The sequence below is a fragment of the Herpailurus yagouaroundi genome, unplaced genomic scaffold (genome assembly GCF_014898765.1).
Source record: "Herpailurus yagouaroundi ecotype Mexico unplaced genomic scaffold, PumYag 29, whole genome shotgun sequence".
NCBI classification, from domain to species: Eukaryota; Metazoa; Chordata; class Mammalia; order Carnivora; family Felidae; genus Herpailurus; species Herpailurus yagouaroundi.
Genome location: NW_024412377.1, coordinates 69,072,641 through 69,092,294, shown reverse-complemented (window position 1 = coordinate 69,092,294; position 19,654 = coordinate 69,072,641). Strand labels below are relative to the sequence as shown.

The following is a 19,654-nucleotide window of genomic DNA, read 5'->3' as shown; positions in this document are numbered from 1 at the left end:
ATATATATATATATATATATATATATGTATATATATACCACATCTTCCTTATCTATTCATCCATTGATAGACATTTGGGCTCTTTCCATACTTTGGCTATTATTGATAGTGCTGCTATAAACATAGGGGTGCATGTGTCCCTTTGAAACAGCACACTTGTATCACTTGGATAAATACCTAGTAGTACAACTGCTGGGTCGTAGGGTAGTTCTAGTTTTAATGTTTTGAGGAACCTCCATACTGTTTTCCAGATTGGCTGCACCACGTTGCATTCCCACCAATAATGCAAAAGAGATCCTCTTTCTCCTCATCCTCGCCAACATCTGTTGTTGCCTGAGTTGTTAATGTGAGCCACTCTGACAGGTGTAAGGTGGTATCTCATTGTGGTTTTGATTTGTATTTCCCTGATGATGAGTGATGTTGAGCATTCTTTCATGTGTTGGTTGGCCATCTGGATGTCTTCTTTGGAGAAGTGTCTATTCATGTCTTTTGCCCATTTCTTCACTGGATTATTTGTTTTTTGGGTGTTGAGTCTGAGCAGTTCTTTATAGATTTTGGATACTAGCCCTTTATATGATATGTCATTTGCAAATATCTTCTCCCATTCTGTTGGTTGCCTTTTAGTTTTGCTGATTGTTTCCTTCTCAGTGCAGAAGTTTCCTATTTTGATGAGGTCCCAGTAGTTCATTTTTGCTTTTGTTTCCCTTGCCTCTGGAGACATGTTGAGTAAGAAGTTGCTGCGGACAAGATCAAAGAGGTTTTTGCCTGCTTTCTCCTTGAGGATTTTGATGGCTTCCTGTCTTACATTTAGGTCTTTCATCCATTTTGAGTTTATTTTTGTGTATGGTGTAAGAAAGTGGTCCAGATTCATTCTTCTGCATGTCGCTGTCCAGTTTTCCCAGCACCATTTGCTGTCTTTATTACATCGGATATTCTTTCCTGCTTTGTCAAAGATTAGTTGGCCATACGATTGTGGGTCCATTTCTGGGTTCTCTATTCTGTTCCATTGATCTGAGTGTCTGTTCTTGTGCCAGTACCATACTGTCTTGACGATTACAGCTTTGTGGTATAGCTTGAAGTCTGGGATTGTGATGCCCCTGCTTTGGTTTTCTTTTTCAAGATTGCTTTGGCTTGGGGTCATTTCTGGTTCCATACAAATTTAGGATTATTTGTTCTAGCTCTGTGAAGAATAGGGGTAATACATTCTTTAAAAAGCTACATTTAATACATAATTACATGGGTTCATGCTCTTTATGGCCATCCAGATCCTGTCACCATATTTTTGGCTAAATCATCTATAGTCATCCTCAAATGCTACAATATATAGGTCTCAGGCTAAAATTAACAGGCCTAATTAAAATTTAGAATTTTACTTAAAGGCTTATAATAATTCAGATAAATGAAAAACAAAGCCTATAGACAAAATAAACAAATGATCAGAATACAAATGTTAAGTGTAGAAAAGTTTCTTCTTGCTGTTGACAACACATATTTAGAGCCCATATTATAAAGCTAAATTGTATTATGAATGTATACTTATAAAAATCAGAAATATTAGGGGTGCCTGGGTGGCTCAGTCGGTTGGGCATCCGACTTCTCAGGTCATGATCTCGCGGTCCATGACTTCGAGTCCCGTGTCGGGCTGATAGCTCAGAGCCTGGAGCCTGTTTCAGATTCTGTGTCTCCCTCTCTCTGACCCTCCCCTGTTCATGCTCTGTCTCTCCCTGTCTCAAAAATAAATAAAACGTTAAAAAATTTTTTTTAAAAATCAGAAATATTATATAGATAGGTACATGTATAGTATTTTTAAATATTTAGAGCATGTATTTGTAGAGCACATTTTACTATCTATAAAAGTGTCAAAAACATTAATAAAAAGAAAAAATTGGGGGCTTATTCACATTTTAGGAAACTGAAGACTCTGGCCTCCCAGATATAAAAAATATTTCTATGAAAAAGATGTAAAATAATCTAATAGCTTGACTAAATCTTCCTAATGTAAGACTTACATTCCCTTTAATTCTTTCCAGTCACCTAAAATAAATGTATATATTTGGTGTAAGTCTTCAAAATCTTCTGGTCTTCACCATCTCTGAGATGAAGTAGAAAAAGCAAAACAGACTATACACAATAAAATAATCTTAGTTATAAAAGAAAATTGTGACAAAATAGTAATACTCTGAACCAGTAATCCATTGTAAGATTGTGTGATTTTTCTCTGTGGTCCAGAATAGACTTCAGTACCTCATTTGAAAGATTTACATGCAGCCCTAAATGTGTCTCTAACAGAATCCACACTAGGCCTGCAAAAATTCATGTTTCTAAGGAAGAATAAGTGAAACAAATACAATATGAGGCATATGACAATTCATGTAACACCTAAGAAGGAAAACAAAAGTGATGTCCCTTCACACAAGACAGTTCTCTGCTTGATCTCAAACAGTTTGTGCCAGAAACAGAATCTGGTTTCCCTTGGTACAAGGGGTCATGGAGAGAAGACCAAGTATGTTTTCTAAGTGACTGTGCAGTACGAAAAACCCAGAGCTTCCAAGGTACAGAAAACTTGGACTCCCTTCACATTGTCTAACTAAATACCTGAGGTAAAAGCAATCAGAACTAATCCCAATCCTTTCTCTCCCAACTCCAGGGATATGTAAAGAAGCTGCCTTGGTGCTCAGCAGAGAAAGAAAGAGAAAGGAAAAAAAAAAGTGTGTGTGTGTGTGTGTGTGTGTGTGTGCGCGCGCGCGTGCGCATGCTGCTGAGATCAGTCTCAATGCAGATTTATACTCCAGGCAGATTTTAAAACTCAATTGGTAAATATGGTAACAAGAGAAGTAGTCACGTGGAAAACAGATCACATATCAGAATAAATTGTTCCAAACACTACAGTAAAAAGAGACCAAAAAAAGGAAAATACAGACTAAAGAGTGAAAGGTGAAATATACAATGAGATGGTCTAATATACATGTAGTCAAGATTCCCAGAAGGAGAGAAAAGAGAAAATGAGTTGTCAAGGTAATTTCTAAAGAAACAATATCAGATAATTTTTTAAGAATTATGATACAGTCCACAGATTTAAAAGGTTTGAGAGATCCAAGCAGAATAATTGTTTAAAATTACATTCTGACACACCATAGTAAACTGCAGAAAGTGGAAGACAAGAAAATTTTGAAAGCATATAAGTGGAGGAACAGAGATTAATATGAAAGAAATAGCATCAAATTTCACCTAACTTCTCAACAGCAATAATAGAAGCTATGAGTAGAAGGACATTAATCTGCTGAGGGGAAAAAAAGGAATGAAGAAATAATTATCAATAATAAAACAATTATCAGTACGGATTGAATTAAAAACATAACACTGACTTAAGAAACCAACCAGAGATAAATGAGTTAAGTATAATTACATTTGTATTTATCTGGAAAATGCAACTTTATATTCATGTATATTAAAATCAAAAAATGAACTGAAATGATATCTAGCATAATTATTTTAGTTGGGAGGGTACGTGGTCAAAGACTTTCAAGTTTATCTGTTTGTTGATCGATTCTTTATTAAAGAAAGGTATTTGAAACAAATGTAACAATATGTCACCATGCAAGTTTTATTATGTATTCTATAATTCTCTTTACTTTCAAGTTTTTAAAATTTTCTTAAAATCACACACAATTTTTAAATTATCAACAAACTTTGATCTAGTGACTTCATTTTAGAAACTTTACCCCAAGGAAATAGTTTGAAATGCAGAAATAAATTTTCTCTTGGCTTAATTTGAAATAGCAAAGGACACAGAAATAACTGAAGTGCTTCACAATATAGTAGTTATTAAATACTTTCTCTTTTGCACTTCATAGATTATTATGGCAACTTAGCAGACATATATGTTTATAGGAAAAATGCTTATTTTAAAAAAAAAGTATACAATTCAAAATTTTAGAAATATATGATCATTGCAAATTATCAATCCATTTATTTACAAAATAGTAAACCTTAATATTTTTATCCTTAGTTATGGAATTATAGGTGATTTTTAAAAAATTATTCATAACAATTTGTATTTTCTAAATTCTACAAAGCATATGGGTCTGCTAGTTTAATAACATGAAAACTTTTTCAAACTTACTTTGATTTATTACTCCTTCTTTTCCTTAAATTTTGAAAATTCAGCGTCAAGAGTTTTTCATGATAAGAGGAAGATATCACTGCTAATTTACTAATCATGGGTGATTTGTTGACAGGCATAGTCACAGATCATAAACCTAAACAGAAATATTAAACTTTGTATTAAAATACAAATGCACTCACAGTACCAAATAATACATTACATGCAAATTCATGATTTGTGGGGAAAAGGGTGGTAAGAAGGAAAATCAGGCTGAAGAAAGAAATTACATTAAGGAAGAATTTAAATTTAATTTAAAATGTCAGACCCAGGAATCAAACCCAACTTTGAATTGAAAACCCATGGGCTTTCTATTATGTTACTATTTAAAACTTATTCTTTCATATAATATTTAGCTTTCATTATACTTCAGCTGTTTTATCAGCAAAACCATTGGAAGATCATGGCATCATAGTTCAGAGGATACAATCAAACTGATTTACTTTACTGCTCTGTGCCTCAGTTTCTGCACTTGTACAATGGGAATACTACCTCCTTACAGGGTTGCTGTAGGAAATAAACAGGTGCATAAGTGTAGATTGCTTAGAATTGAGCATGGCATATAGGAAGCTTTCTGTACAGGCCTGTGATCATTATTAGATCACTATGCTTTCTATTTCTTAAAATTACTTGCAAATTTTTCTGTCCTCTGTCTTTTTTTTAGCATTTAGATTATTTTTTCCCTGCTTGCTCTCAAATCCAGATGTGTTTTCCTTTTTCGGTACATCTGAATACATTTTATGAGTGTATGACCCAAATTAGAACATACTATTTTTGTTTGGTAGAGCATTTAAATAGCAAATGAAGTAATGAAATAGGTAGTCAAGTTTTACATTGAATTGTTTTGCACTTCATTTTCAAGCTAGCTAATTTTTAAAACTGATCATTATATTAGTCAAGGTTCTGGTAGGAAGCAGATGGCACACTCAAATGGAGTAAATGAATAAAGAGACTCAAAAGACATATGTAGAGTTATTGAAATAAAAAACATACAATAAAATAAAACCCAAGATGGTGCCATTCTCGGCGTCTGGAAGAAGGGGGTGACACACCACCGTCAGAACTGAGAAGAAGAGGGACCCAGAAAGAATAGCTTTGGAGAGTGGTGCTTAATAGAAAACATTGGCCTTTGGTCCAGACATGCAACCAATCTGAGGCTGCCTGCTAAGAGGGATCCTGGAGAATAGGAACTTTGATCTCACTCTCCTGTCCTCCACTCCAATCACCCACCTGTGCTTCCCATTAGCTAAGCCAAACTAGAAGCCAGAGAAGGTGTAAGGCAGAGTGAAGAAGGGTAGAAAGTGGATCTGGAAGAGCAGTGGGAAAATATCCAGCACAAAATGGATTATAAACACACAACGTTATTACCTATTGCTATTGGTTCTAGCAAGTTCTGCTTCTAAGAATCTATATCCATTAGAGTGTAAATCAAATGTATTTTTAAGTTTATTTATTTATTTTGAGAGAGAAAGAGAGAGTGTGAGCAGGGGAAAGGGCATAGAGAGAGGGACAGAGAGAATTGCAAGCAGGCTCCATGCTGTCAGTGCAGAGCCCCAAGTGGGACTCCATCTCATAAACCATGAGATCATGACCTGAGCCAAAACCAAGAGTCAGATCCTTAACAGACTGAGCCACTCAGGCACGCTACAAATGTATTTTTAAGTCAGCAGCCATACTGGGTTATATATAGGGATGTCATTTAGAGTGGCCCTAACTTTAAAATACAAGTTATTCCTAAACAGGACTAATATACTTAGGAGTGTAACTTTTTAAAGTTAACAACAGCACATTGTCTCCACATTGGGTAATTCCACCTTAAAAGGAACTCCATAAAATAGCTACAAACAATTATTAATGATGCGTGATAAAGTGCACATAAGCACTGAACAACAATAATAAAGACATAGGGATATTCAAAACAATTAGATAAATGTAGCAACAAATGTTGGAAATTCACTATGTTGGTATTATATTTGGCAAGTATCTATTGTGAGTCATGTAAAAATATGAAGATGTTTAATTACACTAAGACAAATTCTTTTTTTTTTATTTTTTTAATGTTTATTTTATTTTTGAGAGAGAGAGAGACAGAGCATGAGCAGGGGAGGAGCAGAGAGAGACACACAGAATCTAAAGCAGGCTCTAGGCCAGGCTCAAACCCACGAACCATGAGATTATGACCTGAGCCAAAGTAGGACCCACAACAGACTGAGCCACCCAGGAACCCCACTAAAGGCAGTCTTTAAGACAAAAAGAAACCCATCATTCATAAAACATCACATGTTTCAGAAATAGAGTTTAGAAACACAAATTTGAGTCAGTCATACTCTAAGATAAATTCATTTTAAAAATTTAATTCCGATGGGGCGCCTGGGTGGCGCAGTCAGTTAAGCGTCCGACTTCAGCCAGGTCACGATCTCGCAGTCCGTGAGTTCGAGCCCCGCGTCAGGCTCTGGGCGGATGGCTCGGAGCCTGGAGCCTGTTTCCGATTCTGTGTCTCCCTCTCTCTCTGCCCCTCCCCCATTCATGCTCTGTCTCTCTCTGTCCCAAAAATAAGTAAACGTTGAAAAAAAAAAAATTTTTTTTTTTTAAAAATTTAATTCCGAATTAATGGAAAGGAAAAAATACAGGCCACTTAAGAAAAATAACTGAAGGGAAACTGAAAGCAAACTGATCTTTGTTTGCATGTGTTAAGCATACTGACCTAGAGCTCTTAGCCATCTTGTGATATACTTCACATGATTGACTACAGTTAGTCATATTTTTTGAGATTTCAAGAAGTTGGAGACTGTTTTAGAAATTCTCTCTTAATCATTGAACCTATTTTCCAAAGATCCCACACATCTGCTGGTACTAGTGATAAGTGTTTGAGCTGTCTGCTCAACATGCAAGTTCTAAAATACAGTTGATGAGTTGGGTCTCCCAGATTGGATGGGTTGAAAATGTCAAATTGCTAGAGAAGTTTCTATATTCTTACTCTCTATTTCTGCCTTATGTTGGGAGTATCTACCTATCTTGAGAGTAACAGTGCCAGGGCTTAATCAACACTAGTTTGTTATTCAAATACTATTTGAATAGCATTGTGATATAGAAGAGAGACATATGGGGGCACTTGGGTGGCTCAGTCGGTTGAGCAACAGACTTCAGCTCAGGTCATGGTCTCGTGGTTTGTGAGCTCAGGCCCCGCGTCGGGCTCTGTGCTGACAGCTCAGAGCCTGCAGCCTGCTTCTGATTCTGTATCTCTCACTCTCTCTGCCCCTCCTCCACTCACACTCCGTCTCTCTCACTCTCAAAAATGAATAAATGTCAAAAAAATTTTTTAAACATGTAGAAGAGAGACATGACTCCCCAGTGTATTTTATTAGTTAGGATTGCTTTTGACTAAAACAACCAAATAAACTCAAGTTTCTGAAAAGAAATGATGAATACCTTCAAAAATTTTTCCCATTGTGATGTTAGGATTAAATCCTCAATGGGGTAAATAAACAAGGAAAACTCCCCTCCCCCCAAAAATATCTCAAAATAGAAAATCCAAAAATGGTATCAACTGTAACAAATTTTTTAGTTTTTTCATAAGAATATTCTTCATCAATTTCTCAGTAGAATCCCAAACCTGAAGCTATCAACAAGGAGTTGTTGTTGTTACTATTATTGTGTGTACAGTTGGGCCTTTTTGCATTATATTAATATAACTAGAGTTACGCGTACTAACCACTACTAGGGACAACACACCCAGGTTCTAACACACTATTTGATGAAGGGTTTTGTTGAACCATTTACTAGAACCTACTAGGGGAATCGTTTGTACCATTTTATTCCTTCTCAGGACAGTTACATGCAGGGATGTTGACTGGTGAATTGAATGAAAAGGGACAGATAGAGGCATACATCATGCTCTTTATTAACACCAGACCACCTTAAAACAAGAACAGAAAATAAGAGAACAAAAATTTTTCTTTTTCTGCTATCAAATACAAGACACATTTCTTTTACGCTGCTGGGAAATCGCAATAATTAAATGCAAAGAGATTAGAATGGCCTTGTTAAATTGGATCATTTTACTTTTACATCATTGTCAAGAAATAGCCATTTTGCCCTGAATCAGCAAAACATGATGTAAATTTTAAATCGGCTTTTTATTATAAGTTAAATAGATCTTCAAAATTTAAATATCCTTGTATTCTCTATAGTACCCAAACACATGGTGCTGACTGAATTTGTGGATTGAAATGAAAACAAAATCTTAAGTGAATAAAAATGATCTTTAAGATTGAATTTTTAAATAAAGACTTCCTTCAAATACTGAAATGAAAAAAAAATCATTTTTGACAGCAACTACTTCTTAGACCTCTTCACTTGCTCTAATTTTCTTCATTTAGACAGCTCTCCACCATAGAGGATGGGCTACAATAACTCATATTTTCTCTACCACTCTCCAGGGATGGTTTCCAATAATTTAAGTAAATTCCACAGATTTACCTTGCATATTTGTCTGAAGCAGGCAAAAAGTGTGATTTTACCTTTAGCTTATATCAGATATGATTTTTATATTAAGTTATATTTACCCTTGAATTTATTGCAGTGCAGAAAATGCAGTATCTGGAACATAGTTTCTGTTGTCCTGGCACTGAGATAATCTTCCCAAGGCTGACAATGATTTCCAAGGGAACAATCCCACTAAGCGTTTTTCAGTACTGATCTCACCTGATCCCTCTATAGTAACTGACTCTGCCTACCACCCCTTCTAGAAATAAGTGTCTTCTTTTTTCATTTATCACGACACTCCTCCCTTGCCTTATCACCTTTCTTCTGTGAGGTCTCCATCTCTCACTCCTATGTGGTGTAGCAGGGAACCATGCACGTGCAGGAATCAACAGCTTGCTTTAAATTCTGGCTCCAGCACAGATTACAACTCCGTCACTGCGCAAATTACTTAACCGCAAATTAATTAAACTACCTTAGTTTCCTCATCTATGAATAGGGATTAGAGTAGTAACTCCTGTTAAGGGGTCATTACTATCCAAGTGAAGAGTAATATTCATTACTTACTATTTGTTCTTTGTATAATATTCTTCTAACTAATCATATAAATGCATTAAGTAATAAACACGTTAGGCATAAAAATGTTATATAACTAACACATCACAATGTATGAACTTAACTGATAATTGTTAAATCTGAGCTAAAAGTAAATGAGGATTCATTTACTAATCTCCCAACTTTTCTGCATGATTGAAGTTTTTTTTTATAATATCACGTTTTAAAGCTTTGATTCAAACTTACATAGATTTAATTGATTTCTTCTCAGCATTTAATTAAAAAGTCACGAGGACATATAGATAGACAAATATGAAATATAAGATTTTCTCTAATCATTTAATCAACCTCAAAACAGACATAATATCTAACATTATGATAACCAAAAGAACAAACAGAACACTTAAAAAGTACTTTTAAAATTGCTAATACAGGGGCACCTGGGTGGCTCAGTCGGTTAAGCAGCTGACTTTGGCTCAGGTCATGATCTCACAGTTCATGGGTTCAAGCAGAGCGTTGGGCTCTGTGCTGACAGTGCAGAGCCTGGAGCCTGTTTTGGATTCTCTCTCTCCCTCTCTCTCTGCCCCTCCCCTGCTTGCACTCTATCTGTCTGTCTCTCAAAAATAAATAAACATTAAAAATTTTAATTGCTAATACAATTATTTAAATTTACTTATCATTTTCTTCTATTCTTATTATTTCTCCCCAGAATACCTTTGTAAGGTTTTTCATAGTTTTATTATTATTTTTATGCCTATTTAGTTTCACCAATCTTAGGAGATTCTATACAAAAGAGATAAATTTCTAGACCATTAAAGGTAGCAGGATTTGGGTCAGTACGGGAAAATGATTTAATAGGAAAATCTCACCTATTAAAAAAAAAAAAAAAAAAGAACAAGGAAACCAAGTCCAGCAATACCAATAAAAAATAATCCATTATAACTGAGATGAATTAGTCTAGAAGAGCAAGGATGATTTAATATTATAAAAATCTATTATCACAGACCATAACATTGATGGATTTAAGACAAAAAAGTAGGAAATATTTTTTTTTTATATATTTTTTTTTCAACGTTTATTTATTTTTGGGACAGAGAGAGACAGAGCATGAACGGGGGAGGGGCAGAGAGAGAGAGGGAGACACAGAATCGGAAACAGGCTCCAGGCTCTGAGCCATCAGCCCAGAGCCTGACGCGGGGCTCGAACTCACGGACCGCGAGATCGTGACCTGGCTGAAGTCGGACGCTCAACCGACTGCGCCACCCAGGCGCCCCGGAAATATTTTTATATACACCAAAGATTAATTCAATTAAATCCAGTTTCCATTCATGATTATAAAAAAAAAAAAAAAAAAAAAAAAAAAAAACAACCCTGCAAGCAAGGGATGTCAGTATTCTTTAATTTAAACTACCTAAGAAAAACTAAAAGAAACATAATTAACAACAAAATTTTAGAAGCTTTATCTGAAAAGCCAAGAACAATAAAAAAGAACAATAAGCCAAGAACAATAAAAGTAGTATGTACTTACTACTTAATTCAACATTTTATAGGCAGTCCTAGCCAACAAAAATACTGTATAAGAAAAAGAAAAAAGGAGTATAAATATGGGGGGAAAGGGGCAGTATTTTTATTTGAAAAATACATTAAAAATCTCAGAAGAATCTACACATACAAAAAAAAGTAGATTACGTCCAATAAAAAAAAAGATTTTGGAATAAACAGTATAAAAAAATAGTGATGTGGGATTCAATACCTTTAATAAAGTTGACTAATTAACACAGGCTTTAGCTACCTGTCTTTAAAAACAACTTTGCAGCACTAAGAAATTTGAAATCCAAGAAATTATAGAGGAAAAACCCTGAGCTAAGCTACTGGGGAACTGAAGGGCTATTGTTACCTGGTCTATGCCAGGTGGAGAAAGACGTAAGCAGTGTGGCTCTGAGAAAATAAATTAAGAACAAGTAGTTTAAGCCACACTTTCCTAACTACTAATATGTCAAGTAGTCAACAACGAGAAATAAAATCAGCTAAGGTACAGAAGATTTAAACAATATAATTAATATAATGGACCAAACAAACCAAATTGAATTCTGTATTCCATCACTAAAGAACATGGCGTTCCAGGGGCGCCTGGGTGGCGCAGTCGGTTAAGCGTCCGACTTCAGCCAGGTCACGATCTCGCGGTCCGTGAGTTCGAGCCCCGCGTCAGGCTCTGGGCTGATGGCTCAGAGCCTGGAGCCTGTTTCCGATTCTGTGTCTCCCTCTCTCTCTGCCCCTCCCCCGTTCATGCTCTGTCTCTCTCTGTCCCAAAAATAAATAAACGTTGAAAAAAAAAAAATTTAAGAACATGGCGTTCTGTCCAAGCACACGAATACAATTTCTAAAAATTGATCATATTCTAACCTAGAAAGTGAGTCTTAATAAATTACAAAAAGTAGTTAATCTACATAAGTAGATTATATTTCCTGGCATCAAAACATGAATAAGTCAGAAAATTATAATAAAAAGATAAATTAGCCGTCTATATAGTAAGAAAAAGGAAACTCAATTTTAAGTCACCTCTGGATCAAAGAAGAAATAACAAAGGAATTTCAAAATACTTAGAACTAAATTATAATAAAAACATTGCATATAAAAACCTACAGGATTCTTCTCAGTACTAACAAGCAAACTAATGTCACGTGCTCCAAAAATTGAGTGAAAGAAGCCAAACACAAAAGTGTACATACTGTATGATTCCAAATATATGAAGTTTAAGAACAGGCAAAGCCATTACGTGGTGATGATCTGTGGGAGGATGGAATGTGGGGCTGGAGATTGAATGGAAGGTACAGATGGAAATGTTATATATTGGAGGTGCTGACATGAGTGTAAATATGTATCAAAGCTCACTGTAGCTGACCACGTTGTTAAAAATGGTATAGCAACGGTATCTTCCATACTCTATGTTGTTCTGCAGTGTGGCCTTGTATCTCCCTCACAAAAGATGGAGTCTAATTTACTCTCTCCATGAATCTGGGCCTAACTTTGTTACTTGCTAGACTAACCAGATGTAGCAGAAGTAACACTTTGGGACAATGAAGCTAGACCGTAAAAAAGCCTTGCTGTTTCCCAGTAGGTCTCCTAAGCATGTTCTCTCACAGTCCAGTCACTGTGCCGGGAGGCCAACAGTCATATGGAAAGTCACCAACAAGAGCTCTGGTTAACAGCTCCGGCTGAGCACCCAGCCAGGTTGTCAGCAAGCAGCAACTGCCAGCCATGCAATGAGCCATTTGGATGTCCAACCCAGCCAAGCCTTTGGATGACTAGAGCCTCACCTGACATCTAACTGAAATCAAAGGAAAGACCCATAATGAGAATTACCCAACTGTGTATAATCAACTCCAGTTGATTTTTAAAAAATTATTTGTCACTAAGTTTTAAAATGGTTGTTTCTAGAAATAGATACCCAGAATACTCATTGAATTGTACAATGAACATTCATGCATTTCACTATATGCAATTTTTACTTCAATAAAAATACGATTGTAGGAGAATATATGGTATTAGAATTAAATTTATTGATATAAAACAGAAGTAAAAATGACAATGGCTCAAACCAGATAAAAAAGTATATTTCTCTGATGATAAATACTCTTTTAACTCCAAAACTAGACAATTTAGGATCTGTTTTACAGCTTCACAATCATAAGAAACCAAGGCCCCATCTAAATCTCCCTTTCATGGTCATTGTCAGGCCTCACCTTGCTTCCGGTTTTTCACTAGATTGCAGAGCATCAAAACAATGGGGAGACACTATTTGTCATTATGTTGTATTGATTCCCATCTTCAGAGGATATCTGTTAATCAAGCCTCCTTATTTTTTATTTAAAAAGAGTAATTTTTAATGTTTATTCATTTTTGAGAGAGATAGAGACAGAACACAAGTGGGAGGGGGCAGAGAGAGAGGGAGACACAGAATCCAAAGCAGGCTCCAAGCTTTCAGCACAGACCCTGATACAGAACTTGAACCCATGAACCGTGAGATCATGACCTGAGCCAAAGTCAGCCACTTAACAGCCTCAGCCACCTAGGCACCCCTATTAAGCCTCCTTTTAATGCCTTCTGCCATTCTCCAAGGTCAGGATGCCATTATCTTTGTCCTGGACTAATACCATAACTCCTTATCTTCCAGTCTCCTTCTGATCTCTTTTCCTCTGGCCTCATCTTTTAGATGACTGCCAGAGTAACTTTTCCAAAAATACATCATCTGAGCCTTTTCCTCTTCCCCTAGACTCCCTATCCTGTTTAAGAGCTTTTAGTATAGCCCTCCTGCCTACAATAAAATCCAAACTCAGGGTAGGGACTCTTAAGATTGCTGGAGCATAAAGTTTGAGTATATGGATTATATTGATATCAACTGTGTTTTTTAAATAGCTATTTTTTATTTGCCATTGCAAAATTAAATTATGTGCATCAGTTATAAATCTTAATTACAAACATTTTGTGCAAAACATGATGGGAACTGAATTATCTCATCCATCTGGGCTCCTATACTTACATTAAAAGACAACCAAGTGATCTATTTTACCAAGTGGCATGAGGGGATAAGTGAGGAGATATAAAAACCATGTCACCTTTTGGAAATGATTAAAAGATTAAAAATGTCCAGTTTGTAAAAGAGAAGTATGAGTGATTGAGTCTCATGGATGCCTCTTAAGTATGATGGCTTTATTTATTTTAAGAACTCTCCCTTTTGGTTTGTACTTCTCTATTCTGTGGAGTCATATATACTCAGGTGCTCTTCCTTGCCTGAATTTCTCCAAAGCAGAAGGCTAAAACTGCCTTTACTCTCTGGCTCTATCCCATCTTTAAAAAGCAAAAACAAAAAAATTAAACCCATTGAAGAGATGACACCCCTGTAGGGAGGAAAAAAGCTTTGGGGATTGTGGAGAGAGATGTTTCCTGAGACTGGAAGGTAACAGAGGTTATTCAGAGTCATCTCCTTTCTTGTAGCAATATCGCCTGGAGGTGACACTACCATGGAAGAAATGTTTGTGTATTGCATCTTGTGAGATTGAACCCCCATCATAGCAGAGGCATAAAATCTTCTCCCAGTCTCATTATGGCCCAGAAGGTATGCCAAAATACAGAGGACCATATAGACGTGACAACTGCCCCAATGCCCCATGGTGACCTCCAATGTTTTAGAGATACATAAGTATCAAGGACCTTTGTAGAACCCCAGGGCAGGGGCAAGACTAATCAAAACCAAGACTGAATATCTAACCAGTCAAGCAGAACAGAAGCTTGGAGTATAAATAGTTTAAAGTACAGAAATATTTCTTGCAATACATAAGTCCATTGACTATGATTCATAACTAGTACATCTATTTTAACTTTGTAGTAGCAAGTAAAATAATTATTCATAATTAATGTGAAATAGGAGTATTCAAAATACTGAAAACTGAAGTGTTTAAAGTATTTACAGATGATTTACAAACCTTTGGACAATGAGGAAAATGAACTAAAAAATATTAAAATTTAAACAGGTACTACTTTCATTCATCACCCATCAATCACCTATTCACTCATTTATTCAGGAAAATTGCAATGATCTGATACTTAAGTGATAAAGTCTTCTTCTGACTTAAATATCTTACATATCTTTCACTCATTGTGAAAGGATTTCAATCAGAAATGGAACCAGAGGATATGGAATGGAGAATCTCACTCATGCACCCTTAGGAAAATGAAAGTCATGAAATAAAGAGACCAACTACCGAAATGCCTGCCTTAACAGAATATGGGGACTTTGGGGCGCCTGGGTGGTGCAGTCGGTTAAGCGTCCGACTTCAGCCAGGTCACGATCTTGCGGTCCGTGAGTTTGAGCCCCGCGTCAGGCTCTGGGCTGATGGCTCAGAGCCTGGAGCCTGTTTCCGATTCTGTGTCTCCCTCTCTCTCTGCCCCTCCCCCGTTCATGCTCTGTCTCTCTCTGTCGCAAAAATAAATAAACGTTGGAAAAAAAAAAAAAAAAGAATATGGGGACTTATTTTCCCACCACTGAACATCCACCATGAATCTTCCCCCATCCTCAAGCCAATGAACTTACTGCTTAGACTCTGGCTGGACCTCCCCCTTCTTTGCACTCCTTTCCCATAAATATAGCCCACCCCAAACCTTCAACAAATCTGCCTGTAGTTTGCTACAGTTTGTGTTTCCCAAATTGCAATTCCTGTGCTATCCCTGAATAAATTCGATTTCTGATCATTCAAGCTTGCCTCAGTTTTCCTCTTTGTTTAGGTTGATATTCACCATAGGAAGTGGATTGGCTTCAGTACAAACTACTAATGTGATTAATGGTCTGTGAAGAAGTTGCAAAAATGGATGCAATTGTCCATGAACTTTTTTATTGGGTTTATGTTGTGTGCCAGTACTTTTTATTCATTTGCAACATTTGACATATAAAATGAAATAAAACTATACACACACACACACACACACACACACAGACACTCACACACATACTTACATATAAACTAGAAATAAAAGAACGTTTTTGACCATTTTATATTTAGCACTATCAAACAATACATTATTCATTGTCAGTGGTTACATTTAGGGAATTTGATTCAGTTTTCACAAAAATAAAAGTGCTAATGATGTTTGAGCTTCCTGTGTCTGAAATTAATTACAATATAATCTCTTCCTCAAGAAATTATAATCTGGAGAAAAAGACAGGTCTACAAACCAACATTATCACATTTCAAAATGCTGAAGTCCATAATAGGACTTCAGATTATTTTAGGAGGACAAAAAATGCCCAAGAAAAATATTTTGTCAATATGACATTCTATAAATATATGACAAGATCTAGAGAATAGTCAAATTTTCAATTTAAATATGAGTAAAATATGTTTTCCATCTCTCTGTCTCTTAACATGACTCTTTATTTTGGCCCTGAATTCAAATAATGTAAGTATCTTTATCTAATGAGCAGAATACTTAAAAACTGAAAGTACTTAACACAATAGAATTCTTTCAGCGCCAAACTATGAAATGGCAGTTTCATAAATATGGTAGTCTTTAATTGTTCTTTTAGAAACTTAAAACAAGCATAAATCAAAATCTTTAGGTCATTCTTGAATGAGCAAAAGAATCATTAGAGAAGAAACAGAAATCAAAGAAATAATGGAATAAAATCCCTGAAAAAAAGACAAATTTTGGATTGAGAGAGCCAAAAAAATAAATAAATAAATAACCAGGGCTATGAAGAGTAAAAGCAAGTGACTGATGAGTATATAAAACATATAAAATGATGCTAAACTTTCCAAACAGGGGAAATGACTGATTTGTGGTTCAATAAACAGGATAGAATTGACTGTGAAAAAATGAACACTGAACATGAGTACCAATATTCAGAAGATTGACTATAGAAATGTAAACAGCTTCATGGTATAAAATATCTGAATACCTTCATGAAAAGATTTCTAAAAGTTACATTGATGAATTTCCTAAGGTGATATCTGATGAAAACCTTAGTTCTGAACCTGATGAAAGATTCTGTACTGTTGCTACCTTCTGGAAGAAATTTAACCAAGGCTGGGGAAAGGAAGACCACAGGTTTTTAAGGACCCTAAGCACTGGTTGGCTGTTCCTAGGGTACTAATGTTATAGGGTGAACTTGGCAGTAATAGAAAAGCCCAATGTCCACAGTATATGAAGGATATCCACAATTTGTGCATGCATCACCAAGCAAACAAAGTCTGAAAAACCTGAAAAGTATTTGAGTGACGTAAGAGCTGAATAACCACTTCATATCAGGTGCATGAAGTCATTACATGCAATCTAGGCAATCTGCGCTAGAAGAAAACTGTAAAATTTATTCTTCTCAACAACTGCTCTATATCCTCTCCTGGGATTCTTGTAAAAAGTAATGATTTCAGTATTTGTTCCCACCCAAACCTCCCTATGCACACACACAATGTAACATTAGTGATAACACACGTGGCTATGAAATTCTATATTCTATAAATGTAAGTATAAACTTGTCTTAACCATGGACTTGCTGACAGAGATCCAAGAATCCAAGATCTGAATGGGATCAGTCCTAATTATGCCATTAACATCATGTACAAACTTATGTGTGCACAGGTATTTCCAATTCTCTTGAGTATTTACAAGGAGCGAAATTACTGGATCATATGGTAACTCTATGTTTAACCATTTTGAGGAACTGCCAGATTGTTTTCCAAAGCAGCTGCACTATTTCACATTGTCACTAGCAATGTGTAAGGGCTCCAATTTCTCCACATACTCACCAACATTTGTCTTTTTATTTTTATTTAAATTATTTATTTAAGTAATCTAATCTCTACTACACCCAATGTGGGGCTAGAACTCATGTTGAGCATGAGTATAGAACATATGCTTGAGCATGTGATCAAGAGTCACATGCTCATCCAACTGAACCAGCCAGCCACCCCAACACTTTTTTAATTACAAATATTCAAAAGGGTATGAAGAGGTTTTATTTGAATTTTCCTGATGGCTTATGATATTGAGCATTTTTCATGTGCTTACTAGCCATTTGTGTGTCCCCTATAAGGAAATGTCTATTCAGATCCTTTGCCCATTTTTAATTGGGTTGTCTTCTATTATTGAGTTGTGATTATTTTTATATCTTCTAGACATAAATCATATCAATCATGCATACATACATACAAATCACATCAATACAAGTCATATCAATGTATGATTTCCAAAAATTTTTCTCCCATTCTATGGGTTGTGTTTTCACTTTGTTGATGGTGCCCTTTGAAGCACTAAGGTTTATAATTTTGATGAAATCCTTGGGGTCTGTTTTTCTTTGTATGTTTTAGTTGCCATATCTAGGAAACCATTCCCTAAATCAGATTTATGCCTTTTTTTTCCCTAAGGGTTTTACAGTTTTAACTCTTACATTTAGGTTCATTTGAGTTAATTTCTGCATGTAGTGTGAGATAGGATTTCAACTTCATTCTCTTACATGTGATTCTTGTATATTGATCTTATATGCTGCAACATTGCTGAACTTTTTTATTAGATCTAATAGATTTTTAGTCGATTCTTTAGCATTTTCTACATACACCATCATGACATCTCCAAATAGAGATAGTTTTATATTTTAAAAACTAATCGAAGGCACCTGGGTGGCTCAGTTAGTTAAATGTCCAACTTCAGCTCAAGTCATGATCTCACAGTTCATGGGTTGGAGCCCCACATCGAGCTCTGTGCTGACAGCTCAGAGCCTGGAGCCTGCTTCAGATGCTGTGTCTATTTCTCTCTCTCTCTGCCCCTCCCCCACTCACGCTCTGTCTCTGTCTCTCAAAAAAATGAATAAACGTTAAAAAATTTTAATAAAAAACTAATCTAATTGTTTTGATGGAAATATAAGCAAAAATAAAGAGTACACTGTTTAGGTTTGAACAGTAATTCTCAAATATGTTTTGTGAAATACAGATTCTTGAGATGTAGTTATGTCCTAAAAGCTTTTTGTTGTGAAGTTTGGGAAATACTACACTAAACAAAATTAAATAGGTTTGCATATCCTAAGACCTCTAGGAGTGGTTAATATGTTCCTGTGCACTGCAAATTTCCCTGAGCAGCAGTACAATGTATAATTTTTACATTTGACCAGGAGGAACCTTTAGGATACTATCACCTAGAGTCACATGCAGGACACATTTTGGAAAATTCTAACTGATAGCACTAAACTGTTTACTAAGCACTTGTGACCATGCACTTTACCAGAAGCTCTGGATAGACAATGAACTGAAGAGAAAAACACTTACCAAGTCTATCATGCTAATGAATGATCCTAATAATGAATCAGATGTTCCATAAGAAGAGAGCATACAGAATAGTTCTTACTGAAACAAAAATCTGGTACTCACCTTGAATCTTAAGATTTATGTGGGGCAGCAAAACAAAAAGTCTTTACACATTGGAGAGATATGTTTCAGCTCCTACAATGGCTCCAGCAAGCTGCCTGGGTGCTTGGCAGTTCACCTGCAACTTGGCACAGATTAAAAAAAAAAAAAAAAAATTAACCTTAAGCCCTAGTGTATTTTTTTAAGCCCCAATGAAAACAATGTTGGAAAAGTACACTTTAAAAGACAATTTCTGAGAACTAAACAATGTTAAAATTATATCGAGTCTTTGGGTAGGTTATTTGATTTAAAGAATGCAAGATTTAGACTATAACCTTAAAGATCAAAAGATAAATTGATCAAAGACCGTCAAAAAGATAGAATCCATTCAAATATATTGTTGAGATAAGGTAAAGGGATCCTACCATCACTTTACCCCCCCCCCCCCCACACACACAAAGATTTTTTCCTAATCGATAGCTTATACCTGTTTTCCCAAGATAAATTGCGTTTTAAAAATCTTTTTATTTCACATCCTCAAGGTACGCACCCCCCTCCCCCCCCC

General features: G+C 35.7%; 1 protein-coding gene across 5 annotated transcripts in view; it reads right to left on the bottom strand.

Moving 5' to 3' along the window:
• TMEM232 (transmembrane protein 232) overlaps positions 1–19,654 on the bottom strand; it is a 213,916-nt gene that overhangs the window by 185,111 nt on the left and 9,151 nt on the right. For 3 of the 5 annotated variants that reach the window (XM_040446941.1, XM_040446956.1, XM_040446932.1), the window contains exons 2-3: positions 19,114–19,234; positions 4,124–4,259 (exon numbers count right to left, since the gene is read on the bottom strand). In XM_040446941.1, coding sequence (XP_040302875.1) covers positions 4,124–4,242 — 119 coding nt within the window. In that variant the 5' untranslated portion in view covers positions 4,243–4,259; positions 19,114–19,234. Of the gene's footprint in view, positions 1–4,123; positions 4,260–19,113; positions 19,235–19,654 lie in introns of those variants that run through there. The other 2 variants (XM_040446948.1, XM_040446962.1) reach the window with 2 other exon arrangements.